Source organism: Diprion similis, chromosome 12 (genome assembly GCF_021155765.1).
Source record: "Diprion similis isolate iyDipSimi1 chromosome 12, iyDipSimi1.1, whole genome shotgun sequence".
Lineage (NCBI taxonomy): Eukaryota > Metazoa > Arthropoda > Insecta > Hymenoptera > Diprionidae > Diprion > Diprion similis.
Genome location: NC_060116.1, coordinates 3,308,650 through 3,327,698, shown reverse-complemented (window position 1 = coordinate 3,327,698; position 19,049 = coordinate 3,308,650). Strand labels below are relative to the sequence as shown.

At 35.0% G+C, this 19,049-nt stretch overlaps 1 protein-coding gene across 1 annotated transcript; it reads right to left on the bottom strand.

Moving 5' to 3' along the window:
- Positions 1-325: 325 nt before the first annotated feature.
- On the bottom strand, positions 326-19,049 carry LOC124413043. Its single transcript, XM_046893358.1, has 15 exons — positions 18,757-19,049; positions 16,114-16,609; positions 13,952-14,253; positions 12,658-12,962; positions 11,873-12,580; positions 11,341-11,595; positions 9,342-9,666; positions 7,908-9,275; positions 5,937-6,145; positions 5,666-5,804; positions 4,853-5,130; positions 3,675-4,043; positions 2,448-2,801; positions 774-924; positions 326-657 (listed from the first exon to the last, which is right to left on the bottom strand). Exons 1-15 carry the CDS (start codon positions 18,968-18,970, stop codon positions 461-463), a joined length of 5,670 nt encoding a protein of 1,889 aa, XP_046749314.1. The 5' UTR covers positions 18,971-19,049; the 3' UTR covers positions 326-460.

The window sequence follows — 19,049 nt, the reverse complement described above, 5'->3', positions numbered from 1 at the left end:
TGTAAAAAGTCACGTGTCGCGTATTACGCGTTTGAATAAATATAGTGAGAATTTGTTGGAATGGCAAGTGTGTGTAGAATTTTTATTCATATGTCAACAACAACAATAACAACAACAACAAAAAAAAATAAATAAAATAAAGATGTGTTACGTTTTTTTTATACCAATCTTATCGCAGGTAATATATATTATTTGAACTTGGAAAGTAATAATAGTAATAAAAATAATAATAATAATAATAATAACATAAGAACAGCGATAACATATCGTAAAAAAATAATATAATAATTAATTTTTTTTTTTAACACACAATTATAATACGGCGTTGTAACACAAGTTACTTAATATAAATTCAAATAAATTATGCGATTTGTACAAGCCGACTACCCGAGGTAACAATAATATATTTATGATTATTTATACCCATGTGTCGACTGAAATTAGAATAATTGAAAAAATCTTAATAATCCTCGCAGGTTAGATATTCTAAATCTAATTTTTCACCGTACATTTTAGCCTCTAATATTTTTAAGCTATTTCTATGCACAGCAGCAATGAAATTTCTTTTCGACAATCCAGGATTTTTTCTCAGTTTGAATCCAAACGTTTTATCAATCGGCATTTGCAGACTTTCTCGGTAAACGAAACCCTCGATTCCTGTATAGATCAGGCAAGAAATTTTTATGTGTTTGTTGCACGGATTATTGTTTGTGATTAACGCGGCGGCGTCATGTTATGAGATATAAAATTAAGTAACAGCTTCATAGACTCACCCTTATACTCGAAAATCTCAAGACTTCGGCCGTTTTTAACAAAGGTCAAAAATGTCTCGACAAAACCGTCGAAATTTATTATCAAAAATGATTTTGGATTGTGAGTCGGGATCGACTGACGTATTTTTTTTACTGACAGGCCGTCAAATATCTAGAATCGAAGAGAAAATAAGGCAGGAACGGAATAATTCGATAAAGATTTTCAAATCCGATAACTATTTTGAAAAAAGCTTAATTTGGTCATTTTTTTTTTTTTGAACAATTTTTTTCGCCTTTGTTTTGTTTTGCTAACTCATTGCATTTTTGTAATGAGTAATGTTTGTAACACTGATTCGATTCGAAATGCTAGAAAACTATTTTGTTTCCAATTTTTTTTTTTTTTTTTTTTTTTTTAATTCTGAATTCATTAATATTTTGCCAAATATTGACGGAATTTTGAGAAAAGTATGGAAAATCAAGCAGATAATGAATGGAATGAAAATCCTTTAAAATATGATAAACTAATAATAACAATAAATGTGAAATTTCCGGAAAGTAAAAAACTGAAAATACATTTTTGCAGCAAGAATTTCACTAAAAAGTGAAAACTCAAAATATACAGAGAAAGGTGTTACAATTTCAGAGCAAGAAAATAAAACAATGATTAATTGCTTGTACAATCACATTTTTAGCTATCTGTCTTTTTAATCGACAAACTTCATATCAGAACACGATCGTAATTGTATCATGGAACGGACAGTTATTATTTGTCTCAACTTCACTCTTCACTCTCTCATAGAATTTAGCGTCATTTGTACAACAGAATTAAAATTTATTAAAATTGAAAGCAGAGACCAAAAAAAAAAAAATAAAAAAAAAATGTTATTCAATATGAACTATATTTGGCTGATAGGCATTTTAAATAAATGAATGTGTAATAATCTCGCTAACTGATATAAATTTTTTGTGTTTAATGTCCCATTAATTTCATTATATATCTGTATTATAAGCTGCCAAACTGTATCACATACCATTCAACAAATAATTGGCAAAATTTGTCGCAGGCTTTATCTTGAAAATATAATAAAATACATTGACAATCACTGGACAAATAAAATCGTTGTATCAAAAATTCGTTACAGAAGTTATTAGGCATGAATTTAAGTCTAACGCTAAAAATTATTATCCACAAATATTGAAAAATAGAAAGATAATTTAAATCTGGAAAAAAAACACTTGATCCATATGTTTATAGCTAGTGGAATGCAAATAGGATTTTGAAAATATCGATTTTTGTGAAACTGGCGTGAATCTAAATAAAAGACGTTCAATTTTTGACAAAAAAAGAAGCGATCCTTTGTTAATAAATAATGTTTAAATTAACTTATTGAAAATCCCCTACGTGTTTCACTGCATGCCTATAAACGTGAAGGTTGAATAATTTTTTTCCAAATTCCAGTTTCCACTCCAGTGTCGCCATTTTTTGAGTAGTTGTTGATAATAATTTTGTATATTACGCTTAAATATATGCCTAATAACTTCCTTAAATATTATTATCTTATTACCTTTTCTTCCAGCGATAAAAAAAAAAAAAAAAAAAAAAAAAAAAGTCCTTTTCTCAGATTTTTGCAATGGTTTTACCCCTTAAAATTAGAAAAATTATGGTTTATGGAAATACGAAAAGGCCGGACTTACAAAGGCGTTATTTTCACTGACTCCTTCGTCGTAGTAGAGGAACATTTCGTTTCGAAAGACACCCGCCTGCAAGCCCAAAATCGAACTATCTCTAAAGTGGTTCCAGAGGCTGGTGTGATTCAGATATAGGGGATGAAATTCGCGAATGTGATCCTGATCGACGAGCAATATTCTCTCCGTATTTGGGACAAACCGCATCCGTTCATCGGCCGGGAAATATGAAGTCGAGTTCCCGTATAAGCCGCGATGCAAATCCTCGATCGACCACTTTTCCAATCTCTCCTTGGAGATAAGCAGGAATGCGTGTTCGCCGATCTTCTTGGCGTCTTTAATTCTTCCAAGATCCAAGATATGCTAAAACGAGAATCGAGCCGTGTGAGAGTGCAATACGAGTACTTAATGCGAAAGCCGGCGACGAAGAAACGCGCATTGGAAAGTGAATTTCCACGTGCAGAACGCGAAACCCGATTCGAAATGTGAAAGATTCGCAAATCTAACAGCTGGCGAAAATTTTCAACGAACGCAGAGTTCTTTGGAGTCAAAATTTGATCTCACTTCAATTCGGATGTGTTAAAATGTACATTAAATCATGAAAATCCACGAATCTACAGGATTCTGAATATCACATTGATCAATTGTATCGCGATTTCAAATTCAACTTTTGTCTTGAAATTTTCAGCACTTCGTATCGTCGGAAAAAATACTGCCACGTAATTTTTTGTGTGATATTTTTTAACATGAAATCTATTTTGAGCCATGGATCAATCCATTTTGGCCAGAAAAATAATTTTTTTTTACTTTTTCGTATGAAAAAGAAGATATCCTGGACTATATCATGAAACACCTTGCTTTTCACATCCACTAGAAAAAAGAAAATTTCTAGAAAAAAAAAAACGGAGCATTCTTAACAAGTTCTGAGAATTTACCTTAGAATGAGTTCCCTACTCGCAAAAATGAGACTATTTCACGCGGAAAAAAAGGTCACATTTCTGTGACGATACAGAAGGTGCTGAAAATTTGAGATCGGAAGTTAAATTCGAAAACGCGATAAAATTGATCAATTTGTTGCGTTTTTCATAAACGGGAAAACCTAAAGCCTCAAAGGTTTTGGGATTCAAATACCTTAGTAGGAATACACTATATAACATATTTAATGTCGGACCCTAAGATGCTGGTCGAAAGTTGGTGGATCGATCCACTATGCATGATCTATATTGAAATACTAACAGTCAATGTGTCTTCCTCAAATTTCCACAAGTTTCCAAAACTCATTCCACAGTTTCCGGTTCCGATGGTCAGGAGATAAATCTGATCCTTGTACTCCAAGGTGATCCATTTACCGACATTGTCGAAATTTCGTTTGCTCGATACGATCGTAAAGCCAGATCCGTTGTAAACGAATGTGTTCAAAAAACAATTCTCCAAATTGATCAACAGGTATTCACCGGCATCTTTTGCTGCGAATTGATGTGCACTTTCGATCGCGATGTCGAATTCAAGGATTTGGAGATACTCGAAGTATTTAAACCTGTATATTTGGTTACTGGCATATTTTTGTAAAGGTGTCAGATCCTGGCAAGTGCTTTTCAAATCCATCTACGACGAATGAAATAAAATTTTAGAAGCAACGCGTATAAATAAAAAGAAGACGAACACAGATAGAGTTCATAACTATAAGTATACAAATGAAAAGAAGTTCGTTTAGGCGACTGAAATTTGTTTTACTGTTTGTGAATCACATGTTACGATCAAATATCGAGTAATTAGTCTGTTTTACTACTCAAAAAAATCAAAAAAAAAAAATCACTGGTTTCCAAATAACCACCGATGGTCAATGGCTACGCTAAAAACGGACAGATAATATTTATTTTATCTGTTGTATTATTTTATATTCAAAAGTTTATTCTCTGTGTCCTCAGGTCAGTGGATCGGTACGAGTGAAGATTGTAAAATACAGAAAATACATATTCAGCCATTGTAGCTTCATTACTTCTCGAAAAATTGAACAATTAGCGTAACAAAAAATCATTAATATGAATCAAGCTTTCCTCAAAATCAAGGAAGTTGTTGAGTCAAGAATCAATACTTTTCCGCTTTATTTATCACGAGATAGTCACACATTGAAGATTTTTTTATTAAATTATTAAATTTACGTATTCGTAAGCGACAAAAATTTTCCTGAAGAATATAAAATAAAAAAAACAGTTGACTTATGCAGAAAAGTAGTGACTTGTTAATATTCAAGGAACTAGTTTCTTCAGTCATTCTTAACAATACAGGAATACCAAAGATAATTAAAAAATGTATCTGAATCATAATTTCCACTGCGTTTGTTACCCGTCGCATTATTAATTTATTAATCGATTAACAAGGAGTGCAGTGTTAATTTTTAAATATTACTGTACCTTTACGCCTGTCACTACCGAGTCAATTTCCAAATTTCGTTTCTCCAATTCGTCGTACAAAATTCGAACGTCAATACCGTTCAACAGTCCGCTTCCCGTGACGTCTTTTTCAAAAGTGATATTACCCCGAACGAGCCAATCGCCCGAGATCAATTGTTTTTTTGGAAAACTGGTATAAATGGCTTCGCTTTCCCATATCGCGAGATCGATATCATTTACAAGTCCAACAACGTGTAAGTTTCCTCTTAATATTAACGGACTCAAAAATTGGAAGGTACCTGAAACGTGATAAGACGTACAATTAACCACAGAGAACGAATTCTCGACTAAGTAAACAGCGTTTACCGTTTCTCGTGACACTTTGTGCAGTACGCGAAGCGCAATACGTATCCATTAACCGTAAAACAACGTTCCGATATCATCGAAGCCCCCCTTTGAATTTAGGCTCCGCCTGCACAGCCTCAACCCGCATCACTTTCTAGTATTGCGGTCTGTGTAATTCAGGCGTTTGTCACGCGCCAATTATTACAAAACGGGCAATTCGTGTCCATAAACGAGTTCAAATATTTTTTAGGTTTTAGTTTTGCGATCGTTTGAGTGAGAAAAAAAAAATCCCCAAATTAGAGGGAGAACTTTGTGTCAAATTTTAGGTTTCCTTTCAATATTTAACAGTCAATTTCAATTTTTAACCTCACTTGGTAAAAGAGAAAAATCGAAGAAGCACAGAAGTCGAGATGAGAAATGAATTCAACCCGATTTTGCCAAAGTTGCAAAATTATTATTGAAAAAATTATAAAAAAAATGACATTTTACCAGTGAGTTTTTCATCGCCATCTAACGTGGCCATTTGTGATCTGTCGATATTGTTGATACATTTCGCATTAAAGTTTGTTTGTATCTGCACATTTCCGTGTAGCACTAAATTTCCATTAATCATTTGATCGCCGGATAACTGACGTGAAAATAGAAAAAAAATAAGAAAAATAATTAATAAAGTAAAAGAAGGACAGGATATTCAGTAAAGTTTGTTGATAAATATTAAACAAACGTCAATAAAATCAGATCCAAACGGAATCTTACTTACCATAAAGGTATTGGTAAATATTTCACTTATGTTGTGCCCGTTTAATGTCCCCGTGATTCCCAAATTTTCTACGGTGACATCAACGAAGGACAGGCGATTGGAGATGATCTGATTTTCTTTCAACGAAATCACGTCATTCAAGTTTATGCCATTCAAATAATCAACGGTCAAGCTAGACTCAAACGTCACGTTTGTAAATGTCAAGACACCTGAAATCAGTTCTCGGTTTTCAAGGAGTAAATGGTTGTGCTCCAAAATTGGAATTCCAATAAGAAATTTGAGTTCATATTCACTCCGTGTTATTGTAAACGGAATATTTATAAAGGTTAGGGGATAAAAATTTATACTTATCACTAATTTCATGGAGTGATAGTTATCTATTGAGTATTTATCAAACTGTTGTATTCGCAAGCGAAGACGAAGATGTCTTCGAAAGTACAAAAACAGTGAATACTGTGATCATAAACAAGAATTTGAATATGAAAGCTTTATTTCAAATCGATTCAAAATGGCATTTAGTAGATCCGTTGAATTCACTCGGTGATGGTCTCGTTTTATTCAGAAAACTATTTTATACAAATTCACAATAACACTTGCTGTATCGGATTGATATTGTTGAATATTTAATTTTACAACATTGTATCAATGCCGATTGTGATCACGAAATGGCAATATTGATTATTGAATCCAATACCGAAAGAAAAGAAAATCTGACAATGAGTGAATTTAAACAAAAATAGTTTTTTAGATAAAATGAGCCATCGTAAAATAATGAAATTGATCAATCTGCTTAATTTCCAGCCATTTTGAAATAGTTTTAAATAATGCATCGATATCTATAAACGTTGTTCATAATTCCAGTATATTTTACTTTCGTATTTTTAAATAGATCTTCGAAGCTTACGTATGTAGTAATTTTATAAATACTCAATCCAAGACTATATAATGATGATATTGATAAAAATGATCGATTTTTAACCAACGAAGCTCCTTAATTTGCATTTTTAGTATCATAATGAGCGTTCGCGATATACTACATGTTAAGTAGGTCCACTTACTGATAAACCGTTCTCCTATTCAAGCGGATTTCACTAAAAGTTTGCATACATACGAAGAATTCTGTTTGAACGGGTACCGCGCTATATGCATGAATTTCATCACGTATTTTGCGATGAGAATTTGCTTTTTCGAAGTGCAAACAGTCCGCGCGAGTGTTCAAATTTATTCGAAGGCTTGGACTGGTCTCATTATGATCGGAAGTTGATTCGAAGAGTTCGAGTTTCTCAATATCTCCTCAAATTATAGGGAAATCATTAAATGTTGAGACTCTTAACGTCGCGTAAAATTATAAATAACCAAGTACAAATACATTATGAATAAATGAAAAGAATACGAATTAAAGATAAAGAGACACCCGTGTGTTTTTTTCTTTTGATTAATTTTTGTCGGTAAGTTTTTGCGCGGATTTGACCAGTGAAAAAATGATTCGGAAATGCCAAACACGAGAACTCGCCAGCAGTTTATATTTTTCGTTGATTTGAGATTTCTGAGAAATGAAAAATTCGAATGACTGAAATTTTGTTTCAAAACTGAAAACAATTTTTGAAATCAGAATCAAAATTTGATGTAAAGTTTCAAAAAATCAATAATCAACGTTCATATAAATAATAATTGAACAAATTATCTTTTTTTGAAAAACTAACAATCCTAAGCTGCCGAAAATTGGTAGAATTTTTATAAATAACAATTAACCGCATTACTTTAGCAATACATAAATTTTTTCATCGAAGAAAGAGAAGAAACTCTACAACGCTAAGAATTCATTGACCGAAAGAATAATTAAGTCTGCAGATAAAATTGCACGAGAAATAAATTTGCTACTAAATCCTCGGAGAACATGTATTCAACAATAAATAATGTTAAAAACCTTAAGATTCTAAAATAACGTGCAAGAATTTGCATAAAATTTACCTTGCACATAGGAAGGTCGGTTGCAAAATATGGCGCTCGATTCGAGTTCCTCGATATCGACATTCGCCAGAGTTCGTGTGTCCAAATGTTTTTCGACGATCAAATCACCGCCGAGATGTACATCGTTTTCAAAAATCACATCAAAATCGCAATGAAAATCTCTATCGACGAACAGAGCCTTTTTATTGAATTGCGTCAGGTCCAAGCCGTTGACTTCGTCAAGGACGGTGAAATTTTTTGCAAACTTTACAGAATTGGTGAATATCTTCGTACCGGAAATTCCGACGAAATCTTCATCTCGCCTGACGGTCCCCTCAATAAAATCGCCGAAGTTGACCCCCTGGACGAGTCCCTGCACTCGGAGATCGTCGATCGCGACGGCGTTGGGAAACCGGAAATGACCGGTTAGTTTAAAGGTGTGATTATTCCTCAAGTAGGAGAGCCTCTCGACTAATTTCCGATACGAAATGTCGTTCACTTTTCCCTCCGAGTCGAAGGAATCGGTGACACGAACGCTTCCTTTGACCAAAACTGGCCCGGTTAAAATTTGGGTCAGACGCGAGTTCAGAATAATTTCCACCGGAACTCCGTTCAGAATCGGGACCTGGAGGACCTCGCAGTCCAGAAGGTCGAAGGTCTTCTCACCCGTCAAAATGACGCTGTCTTTGCTCCTGAAGACAGAGTCCAAAATGAACGAGGTTAGGTTTATTCCGTTCACCAGACCACGAACCTCCAAATTTTTTGCGTAAAAACCGTCGCCAACAAGAACATTCCGCGGCCCATTCCGTAATTGAATTTCCGCTACGGATTGGCCGTTGATTTTGCCCGCCTGGACTCGTCCTTTGACGATAAAGACGTCGATCGCCATTTTTCCGTTCCATATCCTGTCGAAGAGGTCCTCGAAATCGGTACGAAATTTGTCGAGATCGGTAAGCGAAATATCGTTTATCCGTCGCGCCTTAACTCGACCGACTTTCAGTTTATTTATCCTGTAATTTCCGGTAAGGACTTGGGATTTTGTGGCCGATATTCGGCGCGCCTGAAACTCGGCGAAATTTACGTTGTTCAGGAATTGCGGAGTTATATAGCCAGCGAAAAGTTCGTCCACTTCCAGATCATCGAATAAGACGTTTCGAAAAGTTTGCGAAAACTTTGCGAAAAAATTACGTGCTGAAATCTTGCCGTTCAAGTTTCGAAAACTTAGGTCCTCCAGAATCGGGGGTACTTTGAATATCAGTTTTTTTTTAGGGCATTTAGACAAATCACCATCGCCCATCGTCGCAAGTCCGTCCAAGTGATTCTCCAAGTCGTTGAACTGCTTACATTTCAGTTTATCGAAGGTTACGAGGGTCGAGATTTTTTTCAGATCTACAAAAATGAAGGGAAATTTGTTTTTGTTTTTAACCCGAATAACCGTCGGACGCAAAAACTTACTCGGAAATTCCTGTTCGCCACTGAATGTGACGAATTCGTCGATTAGGTGCCCGTTGTACTTTTTTGATGCAACTTTTAATTTTGTATCGATATGAACGTTGCCCAAAAACGTCTTGTGTCCGGTGATCACGGCGTATTCATCGTTCTGACAAATTATATCGTCAAAGTCCGACAAGGTCTTATCGTTCACTAAATCCTCAACGATCAAATTCCCCTTGACGTGCAAATTCGTGAACATCGTATCGGCGGTAATGACGTTCACGTCAGTCAGCGTCAAACGATGTTCTTCTAGATCGACTTTGATACCGGTTATATGTCCGTCGATCTAAAGTCGATATATTATTTAAAATCGTTGCAAATCAGAAACGTTTTAACAGTGCTATTTTCTTAAGGTACTTATAAAGACGCGTTGTACACCTCGAAAACGCGGGGAAGCAAAACTCCTATACCGCTCAAGCGATCAGAGTGAAACTTGGGCAATTGATGACTTATTTTGGCAAAAAGTGAAGCGAATTTTTACTTTTTCAAAATTTAAAAAAAAATTTACAGATTGGTTACCACCCACAGAAATTGGCCAAATTTTCACAGTTGCACTGAATGGATCGAACTATCCGGCATGACGCCACTCGGCGGTGTTGAAACATACATTTTGAGCCCAGTCTCATGAGGTTTGATGGTGAAATGGCGAAATGGCAGCTGATCTGGTTTTCAATTACGAAGTACACCAGAATCTCATTTTGGCGACATTTGTTACCGACATTACGCGCATGCCGGTAATGTATGCGTGTAATGTCGGTAAAAAGTTACCGACAAATGTCACCAAAATGAGATTTCGGTGTTCTTCATAATCGAAAACCAGATCAGCTGCCATTTCGTCATTTCACCATCAAATCCCATGGGACTGAGCTCAAAATGTATGTTTCAACACCGCCGAGTGGTGTCATACCGGATAGTTCAATCCATTCAGTGCAACTGTAAAAATTTGGCCAATTTCTGTGGGTGGTAACCAATCTGTAAATTTTTTTTAAAATTTTGAAAAAGTAAAAATTCGCTCCACTTTTTGCCAAAATAACGCATTAACTGCCCAAGTTTCACTCTGATCGCTGGAGCGGTATAGGAGTTTTGCATCCCCGCGTTTTCAAGGTGTACAACGCGTCTTTATAAGCACCTTAAAGGTACCAAATCCTTTTCACAACCAGATAATATAACTAAAATTAATAGACACGTGAGGCAATTTCAAAATTCAATATCTATAACTTGTACAGAAAATAGACAGAAACTTGTCTTATAGACTGATTGGATTAATTCTTTTATCTGGAAATTATATTTACGATATAAGTTCATGATGTTGACGACAGGATAGATTTTTTTTTAAATATGCTATCTCACGAATTTGAGATAATCTGGAATGGTCTAAACCATAATGAGATTGAAGTTGGTAAGGTTAACGCAACGATACGTGGAATGAAAAATCAAAATTTGTAGTTTAAGTTAGATTTGCAATATCTGATGCTCTATTACTGTTAACTCAATCTTCGGCAACATTAATGTTGCGAAATAACTATTTTTTTACAAACTGAAATCTATTAAACCATTATAAACGTGAAGATGTTGAAATTTTTCAAACTCAACTCCTTTAGACATTCGAAAATTGGAAGAAGGAATTTTTTTTCTTTAATGTATCGTTACGTTAACGTCGCTGATTGCAAACTCTTAATACGTCACAAATTTCGATATCTCGAAATAGCGTTTTTCAAAATCCTAAAGCTTTTGCAAATCGTTGCTGTGGCTTTTTTATCTTTCGAAATATAAAAAATATTCCGAATGCAAGAAAATTTGTTTCAACTGTTTTTCGATAAATTTAAACATTCGTTTTTTTTTCTCTTTCTTTCAAGAGCACAACATTTTTTAATTTCTGAAACATTAGAACTTCTATTTCTGCTCTGTATAGAAAACGAACTCGATCTCGAGTGAAAAAAAGTTGATGGTAAAAAATTACCTGCAAATTTTCCTCTATCGTTAAATTCTTAAACGTTATTTGGTGAGGTAACTTCTGCTCCTTGTCCAAGACAATGAAATCATCGTACGGAATGCCATTGATCGTTTTTATTCCCTTCAAATTCGTTACCTTGAGGTTACCAAAAGTTTTTCGTCCAAAAATTTTCGCCTGCTTCGTACCGTTTTGCAGCACGTATTCTTCGGGATATTTGAGACCGTTTAAAGTCGTAACCGAAACAGTGTCAGCAAAGATTTCCTGCCAAAAATACACCAACATACATAACTTCTCCCCATATCGATCATTTTCGCAATTCTACACACGGAGGGAAAAGATTATCCAAGTCAAGTGATGTTCGTTTGAATCAACTAAATCTCTAGATTTATTTGAAGAAAGTTTAAAGAAAATTTAAAGTTATTTGGAAGATATGAGGGATTGAATATTGAAGTAAATGGACTCCGACGAAATCTACTTTGTAGGTTCAAGAATTCCTTTCCTTCCGTGTAGAAGCATCGAATTGCCAACATCCACGTACCCCATAAACAACCGTCAGACCTGGTATAACTGCGGGTTGATTTTTCCATACAACATTCTTCATCAAATTGTACCACAAGAATCCGTTAATGCTGGTGAAATTGAGACTACCGTCAACGAACAAATGATTCAAGTTGGTAAAGTCAAAGTTTTCGTAGTTCGTCCTTTTGGTGTCGAATATCAATTCGTTTATCGGTACCCCGTTAATATTGGCGATATTTAAAATGGCAGTCTCGATTGACGGGAACGATTTACGACCTTTGATAATCAATTTCTTGTCATATTTAACAAAGTCATTGTGTATATTCTCGATTGAAAAGTTATTAATGAACTTTAAGCTCGATTTTTTCACGTGCAATGTTCCCCGCACTTCCATTCCACCGTTGAGAACGAAACCGTTGCTCAAGTTAACTTCCGGCGAATCTACACGCAGAGCTGTCTCTGAGATGATTTTGATTTTCTCCATTTTATATTTCAAAATTTGAAACCGTTGATCGAATATAGTCAGGTCTGAGGCTGCGTCAAATTTGGAGAATACTTTTGAGCCAACTTTAAGAGACTCGATGATGACGTCGTGCGAAATCGTCAAGGCCTCGGTGTTGACTTTGGACAAATTCCAGAATCCAGTGATAACCGGATTCTTATGATAACTATTCTCAAACCTTTTCGTCGTCTCGTCTAAAATAAATTCCTGCTTCATAAATGTTTCCTAGAAAAATTGATGAAAACGTGACCGTTTGAAATAAGACCGAAGTTAGATTGATTTGAGAAATTTTTATTTGATACCTCCAAAGAATTCTTGAGCTGCAATATTTTCTCCATTTCGTCGAGCACGGGTCTAGGCAAATCTGACAACATGGTATCAACTCTGACCAGTTTGTTCTCAAACAAAAATCCGTACTTCGGTATCGGAGTGATTTTTGATAGTTGAAAATCGGCGATATTTATCGGCGGAAGATGAACGATTTGGAATTTTGTACCCTGCCAAGAAAAACCGACGACTGTCAGGTTCTTCAATTGCACAAGAAGGAGGCATTCCTCTCTATAGGTTCGGACCGGCAAGCATTGCACCCACAAAGTTTCACCTAAGTCTAATTCGGGGTAAGATTTAGTTAATGGATAAATCTCGAAGGTACAGTGAGATCGAGAAAGTGGGCGAAACGAAAACGTGACGAAAAAAAGTTTGGAATATATATCTCACTTGAGCTAATCTTGTTACATATAACTAGAAAACTTCCCCTGACACGGAAGAGAATTTAAAAACGCTGAATTTCAATTGTAACGACCTGATAATTCGTTGTTTCAAAGCTATGCTTTGTTTTATTATTACGAGTTTTTTTTTCTGACAAAAATCAATTATTATGGAAAATCATTAACAACGACTAATCGAGCTATCTAGAAAACGTATTTTCTGGAATTTTTCTTAGATATATCGAAACTGACATACCGACCGAAAAAAGTAATTTTCGTATGTTTTTGATAAAAATGGTCATTTCTTCAACTCGAAAAATTACAAAACAAAATTTTTTACAAAATTGATGTAAAACTGCAATTTTTTCGTCTCAAACATTTTTCTGTTCAATCGTGGTACTCGAAAAACTTTGAAATTTTGAAAAACTCAAAAAAAAAATGCTATTCAAAAATTTTGGAAAAATGTACACTACTCTTTTTGTTATAATTAAATAATTTTTAAAAATTTCAATTTTGTTTGAGATTGGACAACTTTTTGACCATTTTGGGTATTTAGAAATAAATTAAATTATTTTTTACCAAAATTGGATTAAATGTATAAATATTTGGATGATAAAAAAAATTGAACAACGTGATTTCTCCGATGTTGTTACAATAACAGGGTTTTTACAGTTGAAATTCAGAGTTGAAAAAAATTCCGGAATCGCAGGGAATTTTTTTGCAACAATACTTAGATAACTTTGTCAGCTTCAGTTTTCCTTTTTAAACCTTTGTTGCGTCATGTTTGCGTTTCGAAATATTCTTCAGCTGACTGTACGTCTCACTCAACTTTAATCCACGAATAGTATGTTGAAAAAAGAAAGTTTGAAAAAAGGAAGAAATGATTCACCGCTAAGCAATTTTTCCATCTCAACGTCGAACAGAAATTCGTTTTCCATGAAAGCGAAGAGGGCTGGTTCCTGGCCGGAGATGATCAGATACTCTGTGTACCCGTTTTCAAAGCAAACCGAATTCCTGAAGCCATTTGACGTGATATTTTGCGTAGGTGTAAACAGTCCTTCCCTCGTCTCGCTCTCTTTAAATTCATACAATGAAATCGTGTCCGCACTCTGAATACTGAGGAAAGTCTCTTCGTAGACTGAGCAGATCTCAAACCTCGAAACTTTTGGCATCCAAATTCTTTGACAAAGCCTACAAGACGCAGTGAGTAATCTTTAATTACAAACTAACAATAAACAATTCATCGTTCGAAAATATATTATTATAGCTTACGAAAAGTGAGCTTTTGGTACCAAGAGATAAGACTCCTCCGAAAAGTGAGGTTTTTTTTTAGACAAGATGGAAAAACTAATGTCAAAAACAAGAATTATCGAACAACGTTGGAAAATTTGAGAAAAGTTTTGGAGAAAACCAGACGGATCGAGAAAAAAAAATGTACGATTCACGCAGTATTATTGCAGTATTATTTTTTACTATTAAGAACAAATTATAAAGACTAAATTCTTTTTCAAAACAAAATTTTATACGGTGAAAAACTCGTCGAGTACTTCGCTTTGATAACATGTTCAAAAAACTGATCTGTGTTAGGACGTATGTGTATAAAAAATCATACAAACTTTTACAAAGAATTGAAAGTATGTTACGTACAAGAGAGAGTATTGAGAGTGAATTTTTTATACCAAAGCTCAACATACAAACGAGCTCAGCGAAGAGATAAATTGAAAACTCAAAACTGCAAATAAAAATTTCATCGCTAGAAAAGCGTTTTTATATTCCTAACATGAAATACTTTTCATCGACACTCTTTTCTTCTGAATATCACAGTATTCATCGTCTCAATATTTTCCCTAAACATTACTTATGCGCAGTTCCATTGGATAGTAAGTAGCTGTGCCGAGTCGAGACACATTAGCATTGAAAAAGTATGAATATATATATTAGACTGTATCAAAAAAATTGACTATTTTTTTTTTTTTTCAATGGTATACTGAAAATATTGTTCAAGGTGACGAAAAAAAAATACCATAAAAATTTCAGATTTTAATATTGATATTTAGAGGTGCCTCATCGCGATTTTCTACTTTCCATAAGAATAACATGGCAAAAATGGTTCTTGCTCCTTGCGATTTTTATAACTAGATAACGACGCGGCGTACAGAAAATTCATAAACATGTTTTTGTAGGAAATTGAACTTTCTACAAAAAAGGTCTCTTGTCATTTTACGATAAATCTACTTCAAAAGTTATTTGAGATCCTTTGCTGATGTTTGACCTCAAATAACTTTTGAAGGAGTAGACTTATCGTAAAATGACAAGAGACCTTTTTTGTAGAACGTTCAATTTCCTACAAAAACATGTTTATGAATTTTCTGTACGCCGCATCGTTATCTAGTTATAAAAATCGTAAGGAGCAAGAACCATTTTTGCCATGTTATTCTTATGGAAATTAGAAAATCGCGATGAGGCACCTCTAAATATCAATATTAAAATCTAAAATTTTTATGGTATTTCTTTTTCGTCACCTTGAACAATATTTTCAGTATACCATTAAAAAAAAAATAGTCCATTTTTTTTATACAGTCTAATATATATACATATAATGTCTGAGAAGAAAACTGATCGAGAGTTATCACATCAATTATGCAATCTAAAATTACATGGTTCGTTACAAAACACTCTAACGTCATATCAAAGTTCTGCGACAAGTATCGTGGTATTCGCATAACGATAACTAAACTTCCATCTACACGAGTTCCAAACACACATCGGCGCAAACTGATTTCATTACGGTTAGATCTAACAGAATACATTAATCATATCCCACTGCGTTGATCGGTTTCAAAATCTAATCGTATAAAGCAAGCAAGCTTAGTTTCTAAATACATTTCACAATGACCTGAAAATCCCAGCATTGAATAAAACATTAAGCTCAAAAATAATGCGCCGAACTGGCGTAGTAAGATGTAAGACAAGACGCAGAAGCCACAAGAGGATTCTGAGCATACGGCGCATGGGCGATAAAATTATAACCTAAAAATGCAAAAGACTCACCACAAGTCGAGAAGACCGCCGACGAACTTGAATCCATAGATTTCGATGGATGAATAGACAGCGTCGTTGTACCTCATCGGTTCGGTAAGCAGCAGGAGTTTATTGCGTCGGTTGTGTTGGAAGAATTCTAACCTCTCGACGCGCCTGGAGACGGCTGAGGATGCAACTCGCTCAAACTTATGGTGTCCATATTTATACCACAGAATTTCCGTCTCAGCACCGGACTCGACACAAATTATGGCGAAAATGTGCTCTTGACGACCGACAGGCTCGAGCAAAGCGATCACTTTGAAGGTCAGAATTGTGCCGGCAACTGTCAAAACGGCGCGATCATGGACGCGGCCATCTTTGTTGCCATGGAAACAGAGCCAAAGGCTCGACCCCCCGCTGCTGGCCAAGATTCCGTCGCGAACGCCAGCCGAATACTGCCAGCCGTTGGCGCCGAATGTTGACAGAATTTCATCCTCCTCGATTGTTATGTTCGCGACGATTAGCTCTAGGGTTTAAATCAGCGTTTCATGAGTCTGACAATTAGCTATTTATGTAGCATGCCCGTAAACCGCATGTTTTTTTGGCAAGGATGAAGATTTCAGGACGAGCTGAAGGCGAGCCGGAAGTGAGTACTGAAATTACCCGAGCCAAAAAACGGTTTACGGGCATGCCACATACAATATTTTTTATGGTATGGGCATTGAAAAGCAATACGAAGAGTGAGGTTATGTCGCGATCTGTTCGACGAAGTTACTTTATTCGGTAGTTTGGGATGCGCACTTCGAACTGCGCATCAAAACTACGGAATAAAGACTTTATTCCGCAACTTTGTTCGCTGCCGTATAAAGCGTCACTTTACGAAACGAAAACTGACACAAAAAGTGGACTTTTCAATGCCCATGCCGTAAAATAAGTATTTGTGTATGATATATACCATATACCGAGTTATTTCCATGATTCGACCCATCGGGGGCACTTATTATAGGCAAATGAGGGCACATTCCACCCTAAGCAGCTCTGAGTTGTTTTACCAAGTCGACATCAAGAGCAGCGGAGTTGCTCACAAGCAGAATGGACTTGTACCCTGATTTGCTTACAATTAGGATTCTGTATGGGGTGCATCAGCAAAATAATTTCGTATACATATCGAACATTTTTCAGGTTTCATCAATCTAATATTTGTATATGTATGTACTGGGGATAACAAATATCTAATGACTCTAATGAGGTTTCGTGTCAATATGCTCCCACAACCATGCTTTTTAGTCGACAGTAATGTATATCGAGTTGCCGTCGCGTAGTTGATTAGGGGCTATCCTTTAATTGCGCCAAATTAATTTTTCGCAAATTTCTTTTTTTAAAACCTTACGCAATTTAGAGACAGCCGTCTTGAAAAAAAATCTACGAATCTATAGAAGTATAATGCATGGATGGGTAGAAATGCTTTTATGAATGTACTCAGAATGTTGTGTGAAGATTGAGAATAACATACGAAACAAGGTTAAGGCGATGCTTGAACGATTAAGCATCATCCTTGAACGAAGCAATAGTGAAGAGTATCCGTTTGTCAATAAATAAGTCAGATATGTAAAACGGTATTTAGAATATATATATTACTTGAAATATGTAGTCACTTGTTTCACCGACAAAGTCTACGCGCATAATACAGAATGTTGTGAAATCTGCATTTGAAATGGAAAACTGGAAGTGAATCCGTTAATCGTTTACAAAACATAATATGAAAATTAGGTATTTCGAGTTGATAATTAGAAAACAAAATATCGTTGGTTAATATACTGAAGAAATGATCAGCGCAAACTGAAAAAGGAATTTCGAAGTTTGTTTTCGCTAGTTATGTAAACATCGTGCATCATATTGAGAATATAGGTCGAAATGAAAATGAACTTATGAATACTAAGAAATTCGTGTTCTAAAACATACATGATTTTCGAAAAACAGGCACTTCAAACAAAAAGTGCAAAACACCACTCAGTACTTTTAATTCCGATTGAAAATGAACCTGTTTTCAACACTACAAGAATATTAATTTCTGCAAGTCTTTAGAATTTCGACTTTGAAATGTTTGAAAAGATTTATCGCTGCTTAGGTTGAAAAATTTTTCTACAAACGACTATAAAAAATAAATTTGGAATATTAAGCAAAATACTCCATTGCCACATAATCTTAACATTTTTTATTTCTGTTTTTCGTGAAACGATTGTGCGCGGTCACCCGATTCTATCTCGATATTCACATCACCCTGACACATTTTATTTTCATGTAAGACAACACTTGCTTGTTTCAGATTGAGCAAATTTAAATTCGATGCTCAAACGATAAGCAAGACATAAGTTTTCATAATTATCAGTGCAAAAAAAAAAAAAAAAAACGTTATTCTTGTATATGCAAAATCATGTCCGATATGATCTTTTTACTATCACGAAAAGGATTTCATTTTCATTTACCAAGAATTTAACTTTCAATTTAAAATCCAATGAAAATACTAACAAGAAAAATTATTTCTATGCACAAGATACACAAAAATTTTTATTTATATTCTTACTGTGAGAGTGAAAAAAGATTCAGTGCATCCTAGATGTAATTAATTAGTGAATCCAGATACAGTGCTGAATGAAATAAAGGTTCTCCTACCTTCGCGATTACCGGCACCGCTTCCAAACTCGTATTCCTGCCATATTTTCAAACTGTTGTCCGTATCCCGAGAATATCTTTGAGTCTTTACATCCTTCAACATGACGTCCAGTCTTTCGACCATATCTTCGTCGTGAAAGCCGCATTGCACCGGTACGAAAATTGCAAGAAAAACCAATAGAGCTTTATTGAAGTGGGACGGTGCAACGGCCATCTTCGATCACCTATTGATCTCTATTTCTTGACCACGATCTATCTCGGGTGTTTATTGATGTCGACTGTCGCTGGAATCA